This window comes from Euphorbia lathyris, chromosome 9, assembly GCF_963576675.1.
Source record: "Euphorbia lathyris chromosome 9, ddEupLath1.1, whole genome shotgun sequence".
Lineage (NCBI taxonomy): Eukaryota > Viridiplantae > Streptophyta > Magnoliopsida > Malpighiales > Euphorbiaceae > Euphorbia > Euphorbia lathyris.
The window spans coordinates 65,980,994-65,992,305 of NC_088918.1; the positions used below are offsets into that span (position 1 = coordinate 65,980,994).

The following is an 11,312-nucleotide window of genomic DNA, read 5'->3' on the forward strand; positions in this document are numbered from 1 at the left end:
AATATCCATGTTACTTGGTCCTCTTTTCCGCAAGTTTCGTTTCTTGTTAGTCTCTAGTGCCAATTTAAGGACAGAAATTTATATATATATATATATATATATATATATATATATATATAAGTTTTGATGTTAAAATGAGGGTTTCAACATTTATTCCTAGAAAACAAAATGTCCATAGTAACATATCTATATAATACATGTTAGCTTCAGTTAAGAATTCGCTGAAAAAATAATGAAATATAACACAACATAATGTTAACATTACATGATTACAATTTCATTTCCTATTACTTGAAATGTTGTATCGGGTACTATCGGATCTTCTCACTCCAAAATCTAATGCAAAAAGATGAGCCGGGGACATTGTAACCATAAGCTCTGATACTAGTATCAAATGCTATTGGGCCTCTTCACCGCAAAAGCTACCTCAAAGAATGGAAGTGTTGAAAAGAATCAAAAAAAATTTCAATCCCGAAGTTTAGAAAACTCGTTCTCCTGTTGCAAACAGATTCCAAAAAATGGCTGAAAGGAAGTATAGGCCTGCTGTCAGTGTAAGGAATGCCTGAAAAGAACCCAGACGTTCAACGAAATAACCCGTTCCAATTGTACTTATTATTGCTGCTAATGTCCCTGCTGAATTTGCAATTCCTGTTTCATACATTTTCAGCAATTTATCAACTGTGACAAAATGAGTTATAAATTGTGAAAAATCAACAACTTACCATGAAGTAATCCAGCATATTGAGGTGCTATATCCTGATAAAATCCATGAAGAGATCAATCAATTCAGCTAAATAATAGATGCAGTTACTTGTATATTTTGTACTCAACGTTTCGAACCAAGAGCAGAGCAGCATGGATAACAAAACCCATAAAAGGGACCATTAACCATGTTCAAAGTTGCTTCAAGCCTGGAAACGTCAAGTACAAAATTTTAGGCTTAAACTATTATTTGGCCCTAGATTCATAAAAAAAAAATTGTGTTTGTCCTCTGGTGTATTATTTTGTGATATTGACTCCTAACGTATAAGAATTGATCATATTTTATCACTGAGCTGTAGCAATTAATTACATTTAGTCCAATTTAGATGGAAATTAGGGCGTATGTAAGGAGAACTGTTGCACTTGAGATGATTGCTAAACAGGGGGAAAAGGACTGATGTTCTCTAAGGTTGTAGAAGCCGAGAAACAAGTGTTTTTCAGGTGTTAAATATAATATGAAAAATTAGACAACTAAGCATGTTGGCTAAATATTACAACAGATGTGTTACGATTAGCAATCATCAAAGCAAAACATTTAACAGGTCTTTTTGTATACGCGTTAATTTTCGTCTACATTTGACCAGATATGATTGGCTGCTATAAGTTAGGGGGGAATGTCATAAAAAAAAGGGTTCCGATATTTACAGCCCTTAGGGCTGTAAATAAAATCGAAAAATTCCTATTATTAGTGTTCATTTAGTTTTTCAATACATAAAATTTATTGATACTTAAATGCTTAAATATTTAAATGCATATATTCATAATAGATTGTTATATTTTCAATACAAATAAATACTTGTTTTAGAATTAAAATTCTCTTTTTTATTGTTATACGTGAATAATTAATGCTTATATACAACCCTAAGGGTTGTATATATCATTTGCCTAAAAAAAAATAGGTTACGGGCAAACACAAACACTTTTGATAGGTAAGAGAGTCAACATTACAAAATAATAGGCCAGGGAGCAAACACAAACATTTTTTATAGGTTGGGGGTTAAACAGTTGCTTTAAGCCTTGTATATTTTGGACTTAACGTTTTCGAACCAGGAACAATGTTAGGCTCAGGTAATGGAACCCATAAACATTTATTACTTGGACTCGAAATTGCTCCGAGTTGGAAATGTTAAGAGCAAAATTTTACCATTTTTTACATTAGCGGTATATATGCATTTCTAAAAAAAGTTGGATGCAAATTTGGAACTTACTTGCATATTAAGAAGAAAGCCTGCTTGGCTGAAAGAACTCGTACTCAGGGCTGCTGTGATGACTATAGCTGCAACTACAGGCGTCTGTGCGTAATTTAAACATAGCAATGACACCCCTGGTCCTATGAAACCAATAGACTGCAATTTTCATAGTTACAGGTTAAGTTAGGTAATGATAATATGACAAATTATGCAATCTAAATCTAATATGCACGAAAACTTTAATTTTAAAGCGTTTCATGTTTCTAAGATAGAAACTCTCAGTAAATTGAGGAATTACCTGCATGATTTTTCGGACTAATGTAATAGAGTAGCCTGCTTTAATTAGGGAATCCGAAGCAGCTCCTGCAACATAACCTGATGCTGCCATTGTTCCCCATGGAACTGCGCAAAACCAAGCTGCTTGCTTCAAGTTCACATTAAATACCTGTATGTATCCACCAAAACTTATATTCTTCACTAATTATTAACCAAACTGGAGTAGAAACGTGTCATTTAACTCAAAAATTTAAGTTTAACGCTCAAAAATAGCTTTTCACATTATCTCCAACACGCAAATGCCATTTGGACCTGTTCGACTTCTTTTGATCCGACCTTTTATCATTAAAATATATTCCAACTCCTTTTCAGCTCGAACCTTGTTTGCTTTTACGGATCAATTGTTACTTTTTCTTGTTAATTCTTTGATGCTAATTACTCGCTGCACGAGAGACACCTTTAAGGTGCATGATCAACCTAAAACTGATTAATCGGATTAAATTACAAGAGAAACTAATCCTATAGTGATTTAGGAGTCACTAGACTGGTTTGAACAAATACTTAGTGACATGAGAAAAATACATGTTGAGGAAATATGGACTTACAGTCTTGAAATAGACAGGCATCCATGAGAGAAGAACAAAGTAACCCTGCAATTTAGAACAAGTTTATCATCAGAAATAGATGCATCAAAGCAAAGAAATGACTTAGCATAAGCCGGTAAAATGTATCGATATTCATTGAAGTTTGAAGTTTGTTTCACAAAAGTCATGGATCTTTATTTTCATTCAATAAAATCAATGAATTTCACCTTTGATTTCAATAAAGTCATTCCAACTAATTTGGATACAAAAACTCCCTCGAATATTTGCGTGCCACACTAAGAAAGTTGACTATATGTCAACTAAGTGCTATGTCAGACATGTCTAACATTTACTGTTGATGTGACACATCCTAAAACACAAAAACAATGTTTTAAAAATTACACCACTGTCCGACATATGGCATGTAGTCAGCTGATTTTGAAATCAAATGCGAATTTCAGTGATTTTATTGGAAGAAAATGAAGTTGAGTAACTTTTTTGTGAAACAGATTCTAAACTCGAGCATAACTCACCCAATTGTTAGTTATATTAGCGACAATAATTGCCCAAGTCGGTAGTTTAGAGAAGAGAAGGCGTAGAGGCGGAAGGTCGCCTTTGTTTGCAGGAGAATCAGTTTTACCGGCTTGAATAAGTCGTAGCTCTGATTTGGTGATAAAAGAGCTGTCTCGTGGATCATTAGTGACACCATTTGCCCATGTTGATAGCCATAACATTCCAAGGGCTGAGAACAGAATAAAGGGACCTGAAATTCCAACCGTTGATAGCATCATTGGAGTTAACAGCAAACCTGCTACGTTTCCGAGATGAAATCCTGCCATGGATACCCCAACTGCACTTGCTCTTTCTTGGGTTGGAAACCACCTAAACAAGCATTCATATAAGCAAAACAAATCTTCAGCTAAAGTTGACTTAGATGAGATGTTTAAAAGTAGCTAATTTCAAATCAATAGAGGAAAAAACAAAATCATTCTTGGATTAGCCAGCTATCAACTTTCTTCTAACCTTAACATTTCCGTGTGTTTTATACGCAATGTAGCAGAAATAATTTTATTGATATTAAATATGAAGTTCATTGATTTTGTTGAAAGAAAATGAAATTCAATGACTTTGAAATAGACCTTAACCTTCAGGTGACAATCTGTGCAATTTACTCGGAAAAAATCCCAAACTTAATACAAGATTTGGCCACTGCAGTTGACATAATTTTTCTTACTTTCAGTTATTGTAGTTTTGGCTCTGCCTAAGGGCTAAAGATATTGTTTTAGAGAGCAACCACCTTCATCGTTTGCTCTTACTCATTATTGTCAATTTTCAAGAAATTTCGTCAGTAAATTCATCGGAAATTACTGGTTGAATTGAAATTTGTTTGTAAATTTCGTCAGTATTCACTTGAAAAATGAAAAACCTGAGCTAAGTCAAAACAATAAGGGTGAAATTGCACTGTAGAAAATGTTTAAGGTATAATTGAGTCCGTAAATACGTTAAGAGTACTTTTGACCCTTAATCATTTCCACTCTTTTACTTCACTTTTATATAATTCACCCTTATACTTTTTGTAACAGACCATGTAATACACTAGAATACATGGGATACCATGTAGATTAAGAGCCTACATAAATATATTTTACTTAAGAACAATACACATATATATACAAGGTTCTCCTTCAATCAAGGTGACATAGTAAGCCCACAGCAGCCTCTAACAATGCTTTAGTTGACTTAGGCATGCTTTGGTTGACTTAGCCATGCTTACATTTATTACATTGACTTATGCTCTAACACTCCCCCTCAAGCTGAAGCATGGATTTTAATCATGCTCAGCTTGCTAGAGATACTTATAATATAGTCTTAAAAGACAAAACAATACAACTCAAAACAATGCAACTCAAAACAAGAAACTCAAGATACTTTGGAATATAAAATCTAATCCCGAGATGCAACTAGAAGAACAAATCGGACAGGAGAGACAACCAAGGAACATCAAGCTTCATCAGAAACGGACAAGAAAAACTCAGTCGAAGCAACACGCAAGAGGCTGCCAGCAACGTAATTGCACAAAAGGAGATTCACTGGCAAACTAACCGGACAGACAGAGGCGATGTCGGCGGAAGGGGAACAGCGACAATCCGTTGAGGTGAAATCAGACTCTGCTCACAAGACAGACAGAATGCTGAAAGAAACAGCCCAAAAATACAAACCTAGAAATTCTGCTCACAAGGCAGAAAACAAATTCTGGAATCTCAGTCCAGAAACCCAAGACAGAAGCCAAAACAAGGTTCTGATCCCATGTAAGGAGGAATTTTCTTACAGCGACGACGACACAGGGTGGCTGGAATGAGAGGAAACGCCGATCGGAGGCGGAGAGGATGAACCAAAAGGGTGGTGAGATAAAATGACGTCCCAAGAGTGAGTATTCAAGAGACCCAAGCTCTTGACAGAAATAGAACCCTGGGAAATACTACCCAGAAAATATTGAACCCTCGCAGAAACACAACTCTGGAAATACTTCACAACTCTGGAAATACTATCCAGAAAAAAGAATTCAGAAACCTTAGACCTTAGGCTTTGATACCATGTAACAGACCATGTAATACACTAGAATACATGTGATACCATGTAGATTAAGAGCCTACATGAATATATTTTACTTAAGAACAATACACATATATATACAAGGTTCTCCTTCAATCAAGGTGACATAGTAAGCCCACAGCAGCCTCTAACAATGCTTTAGTTGACTTAGGCATGCTTTGGTTGACTTAGCCATGCTTACATTTATTACATTGACTTATGCTCTAACACTTTTAACTTTTCATCGTTACAAAACATAATATCAGTTTGGTTCTCCTTTTTTTATAGTTCATTCTTGTTGTTTTACTCCAAACACTATATATACTAAAGTGTTTAGTTATAATTGAAAAAGAGATAGCTATTTTGGAAAGAAAACCAGCTAATATCCATCAGTTACCGCCAGCAACGGTAAACAATAACAACTAAATCAAACATGTACTTTCTTTAATTCACCTATAGTTTGGTGTAGGGGATATAAATACCGGGATAAGAGAGTGGTCATAGCAGGTAAAGCAACGCCTTCAGCAAGACCAAAGAAGGCTCGAACGGCCAATAAGCAGGCTGTGGAGTGGTTAGCAGCCCATGGAGTGAGAAGAGTAGCAAATGACCATAGCCCCACTCCCCATGCCATCACTCTTTTTCCTCCATATTTATCTACCAATGCTCCTCCGATTACCGACGAAAATATGTATCCCCATAGAAACGATGACTGCATATACATCAATTATAACCAAACATTAATTACTCTTCTAATTTATAATTTAATTTAAAGTTATCTCCGAACTTCTTAAATTTATTTAAAGTGAGCTTATTATTCTCCTAAATTTGTTTAAACTAACTTATTGAATTTGTTTAAAATTATCTATTAATTTTTTAGAATTGGTTAGAGTGATACACGCATTTATATTTTCGGACCACTATTTTACCAGTAGGACTTACAAAATTAATTATGTAATTTCAAACAAGTTCAAAAACTAGTGACGTCTAAAATTGAATTATTTGACAAAAAAATAGGTCACAAAATTCAAATTGTAACTCCCAGACAGCTGCCCAACCACAATTAAAAAACAAAGGAAAAATTCATTACTTAACAAACACTTGAATTCTTTTCAAAAAGAAAATGGCTTAAAGCATTTTTGGCCCCTGACCTATCTAAAATTTGTACATTTGGCCCCTGACCTATTATTTAGTCATATTTGGCCCATGACCTATCAAATTAGATAAAATTCAACCCATATTGAATGGAAAATTAACTTTGTTGGAAAATTAACAGCAGTCACCAATACAAAAACGACACATGACACATAAATAAAATTAATTTTCAACTGGAGATGGCAACAGTAACTATTTTACATAGTAAAAAAATCCTAAAAACTTTTTCTAGTGTTCCGATAGAGTGAAATTAATTTTATTTATGTGTCATGTGTCATTTTTGTATTGGTTACTGCCGTTAATTTTTCAACAGAGTTAATTTTTCATTCAATATGGGTTGGATTTTATCTAATTCGATAGGTTAGGGGCCAAATATAACCAAATAATAGGTCAGGGATCAAATGCATAAATTTTGGATAGATCAGGGGCCAAAATGTGCTTTAACAAACACTTGAATAGAGACTTATCAAGTCAAAATTAACAATTAACGATGGATATAGGTTTTCATAAAAGTAAAAGACGTCGCTTTTCCCTTCCCAATTAAGGGTGGGCCTAATCCAGGAATTTGATATAAATTGAGGTCTATATTTGTTATCTCTGACCTAAAACTTTAAATGGTCCTAATGGAAGTGCTCTGATGATGAATGTGTGAGATGGATGAATGTTTGGAATAGTGTTATAAGGGATGCTTTTGCCACCTTTGACATCTTTATTTTGTCAATAAAAAAAATATAATTTTAAACAACAAAATAATGATTTATAAAATTATAATGACTTCATTTAGAGTTGCATTTTTTCTAATAAACATCGCTAAAATTAATATGAAACAAGAGAGAAAATAAAATTTTAAATTGTAGGATGATATTAACTGCAGTTTTTTTTCTGAAAAATCCATTTATTAACTCTCGTTATTTCTCTTTCTTTTATGCTCATGTTAAATTTTATTCAAAATAATATTATAATGAAATTGTCATTCAACAGAACCCAAAACTATTTGGCAGACTCTTACACAAGATCTGGAACAAAAGAAATTCAAATTCGCCCCTAATCTATAGTACCATAAAAGTAAATTACCTTCCCAAAGTATCATATTGAAACTATCAATTAAATGTTCATCAAAAAAAAAAAAAAAAAAAAACTATCAATTAAATACCTCCCTTAACTAAAATTTTATTTTAATTTGATTATTCTATAATTTCTATTTGGGTCAATTTTAATATAAAAAATCGATTAAACTACATCAAAATTAATATAAATTATATCATTTTCTTTTCTGCTTTTCGGAACAACATTTAACGCAATAAACACATTTAGCGCTTTATTGCGGTTAAATTTAGAAAACAACAGCTTTCAGACAGAGTTTCGAAGCTTTGAAACTTTTCATATTATCTTTCTTATTTGGCTTAAAACACTGTTTGGCCTCTGACTTATCCAAAATTTTGTTATTTGGCTCCTAACCTGTTATTTGGCTCCTAACCTATTATTTGGTTACATTTGGCCTCTAATCTATCCCAATTGGTGAAATTTCACTCAATTTATATTAAAACTTAACCGAATTGTTATCTCATTGATAAGTAATAACATTTTGACACTTGAACTTAATAGATTTTAGTTTAAAAATTGTTTTTATTTTTATTTTTTAATCTAATTAATTATTTCTGTATAATGTGGCAAAAAAAACTTTAAGAAATATCACGTGTCAAGTTCAAGTATCAAAATATCGTTATTTGTCAATGAGATAACAATTCCGTTAAATATTCATATAAATTGGATCAAATTTCACCAATTGGGATAGGTTATGGGCCAAATATGACCAACTAATAGGTCAGAAGCTAAATAATAAAATTTTGGATAAATCAATGGTCAAATAATTCTTTAAGCCTTCTTATTTCTATAAATATATATTTTTTTTGTTTAAAAAAATATATTTCTTTTTTAACATTATTTCTATAACATCATTGGATAAAAGAATGAACCCGAGTATAAATAATGAAATTAAAAGTTATTTTAATAAAAGAATGGATCTAATTGGTAGTTTTAGCAGGATCTATTGATGATTTTAAAACATTAACTTTAATTGACTTCGAAAGTATATGATAATGTAACAGAATATTCTCAAGTTTATCGGGATAGCTAATTTAATTACAATTTCATTTTTTTTTTGAAAGAATTTTAATATTAATTTTTATTTTCAACATTTGTCAAATGATATAATTAAAGGTTTTGTTAGTTAAAATTTTAGTTGTACAATTTGACAAATGTGAAATTTTTCTATTTTATATATGAAAAAAAAGAAAAAAAAAATAGTTTGCAGAAAATATTGAATAAAAAGAGTTTGTTGGAAAATAAAATATTGTCTGCTATGTCAATACAAAGAAATTATGTTGTTGTCATTAAGAGCAATAAAAAATAAAGTAAGCTTTTTTAAAATGGTTAGAAAAATATTTACCTTTTGTTATTAACCTAAAAGATTATACATTGACTTATTTATAAAAAATTAGAAAACTATTTTACTACGGAATATTTTCCCATAAAACAAACTAGGCCTGCTTTTCCTAATAAACCTTAAGAATGTATCACTAAAAAATTGATTTAGGGACAATTTGAGTTTTCGCTTTAAAATTAAAAAAAAAGAAGCAAGAAATTAGTTGAATAAAATAAGAGGAAATTGGCTCAAGGACTGGACTTTAGCGGTGGACATGAAAAGATACAATTTGCAATTTTAGAAAGAAATTGATTGCCGCTTACCACTCTAAGCGGAAGAGGCGGCGAACCGTTTCAATTGTCTCACATGTAAATCGAACCTCTATCCATTTAGAATTAATTTATCAAATTTTGTTTTTAGAACTAAATTAATCTCTAAAATTCAAATTCACTTTACCCCTCCCTCCCTGTTTTAGGTTCATTAATGACAAATGACAAAACAGCCCCCAAGCAAACAAAACCGATTCAAGGGTGCACGACAAAAACATACTAACAAATAAAATAAATAAATAATAAAATAATAAAATACTCCATTAATTCAAAACCTGCAAAAGCATATTACCTGAACGATACCGAGAAAAGAGCTGGACCATCCATATTTAGCAGCAAGCGGAACAACAGCCACAGACATAACAACTCGATCAGCATTACAGAGACACATCACGCAAGCCGTCAACGCCACCACTTTATATCTCTCCGGTATACTCACCGCCGTTTCACCGGCCGATCCTTTTCCACCCATAAACATTCCTCTTCCTATCCCTTCCGCGCTACACCTAATTACACATTTACTCCGCTTTTCCAATCCATTTCCCCTAATTTTGATTACGCCTTCTAATTTCGAGATTCCTGGCGGTTCTATTCTAAATCGGGCATTTCTATGAGTGATTGAATTTGATTGGCGGTGGTTGAAGAATCGAGTGGAATTAGGCGAGTATGGATTGTTATTCAGCAGAGATTTAGCCGCCATGGGAGAAATTTCAGAGAGAAATTTATTTGATTATGGAGTAAATGTATGTATGTGTTTGAAGGGGAGATTAATAAATGTGTGTGTATATATATAGAAGATTTTGAAAGTGTTGATGGGGATAGCTGTAGGGTTTTGGATGATACTTGGAGGGAGGGTGAATCTAGGAGAAGAGGGTTGGGTTTGTTGTTAAAGAGAGAAAACAGAGAGTTGTTGTTGATTTTGCGAGGTTGGTGAGAATAGTATGCACTAAACATTTGGTTTACTTTTATTTTTATATATGAACTAGTAAACAACCCTTGCTTCGCTGGTGGAGAAATTAATTTAAATGGTATCAGATTAAAAATAGAAATTTAATTTGGATTATTTAAGTTATTTAGTAAGGTAAAGAATAAATTAAGAGGTGTTGTGAAACTAAGGCTCTGTTCTTTATCGTTGAAAAAAACTGAATTGAATTGAACTGAACTGAATACTGCTGAATACTGAACTGAATTTAACTGAATACTACTGAATACTGAACTTAACTGAATGCTACTGAATTTAACTGAATGCTACCGAATTTAACCGAACTTAACAATAATGATGATATTAGACTTTAAAATAATTTTCATGATAATATTGGACATTAATGAACTTATGATAATAATAATGGTTCTAATAAATTTAATAATATCAATAATAAATAAATATATTATTAAAGATAAAACTAAATTGAATATCAAATAAAAGCCCGGGATGATAAAATCTTGACTCGATAAAAGCCTATGAAATTAAATAAAAATAAGTCTAATTTAAATTAAAAATATAAATTACATACAAACACAAATTTATATATAATTTAAAGCCTATGAAATTAAATACAAATCTTCATATGAATACAAACTCTTAACTTTTTATTTTAATTAAGGGTTAAAGTGCAAAAATAACGTTTTGGGTCAGAAGTAATTTTACCTCTAACGTCTAAAATGGTGGAATTTTATCCCTAACATTGATAAATTGGATAAATTTGAGAAATAATTCATAATATGGATGCAATTCCTAATTTTTAAATATGGATGCATACTTTAGTTTTATTTTTTTTATTAAACCATATATACTTTAATAAACTATCATTTCTTGACTTTTATCTAATTTATAGATAATGATAAACTATAAATAATAATAATAATAAATAATGATAAATAATAATAATTATTATAATAAATTATATATAAATAATGATAATATAATAAATAATGATAAATTACTGAATACTGAAACTGAATGCTGAAACTGGATGCTGAAACTGACTGCTGAACTGAACTG

General features: G+C 31.7%; 1 protein-coding gene across 1 annotated transcript; it reads right to left on the bottom strand.

Annotated features, from left to right (window-relative positions):
- Positions 1 to 133: 133 nt before the first annotated feature.
- LOC136207028 (probable anion transporter 3, chloroplastic) lies at positions 134 to 10,235 on the bottom strand. The gene is made up of 8 exons (XM_065998273.1): positions 9,603 to 10,235; positions 5,887 to 6,113; positions 3,346 to 3,694; positions 2,834 to 2,878; positions 2,251 to 2,397; positions 1,971 to 2,108; positions 723 to 756; positions 134 to 648 (listed from the first exon to the last, which is right to left on the bottom strand). The coding sequence occupies exons 1-8, from the start codon at positions 10,008 to 10,010 to the stop codon at positions 479 to 481; spliced, it is 1,518 nt and encodes a 505-aa protein (XP_065854345.1). The 5' UTR covers positions 10,011 to 10,235; the 3' UTR covers positions 134 to 478.
- Between the last annotated feature and the right edge of the window lie 1,077 nt (positions 10,236 to 11,312).

Bases quoted from the DNA above. Each gene is read 5' to 3' on its own strand.
- LOC136207028 (XM_065998273.1), bottom strand. From the start codon at position 10,010: ATGGCGGCTAAATCTCTGCTGAATAACAATCCATACTCGCCTAATTCC. The intron at 2,109-2,250 runs GTAATTCCTCAA...TGAAAATTGCAG, and splicing joins TAGTCCGAAAAATCATGCAG to TCTATTGGTTTCATAGGACC. The intron at 649-722 runs GTAAGTTGTTGA...TGTATGAAACAG, and splicing joins ATATGCTGGATTACTTCATG to GAATTGCAAATTCAGCAGGG.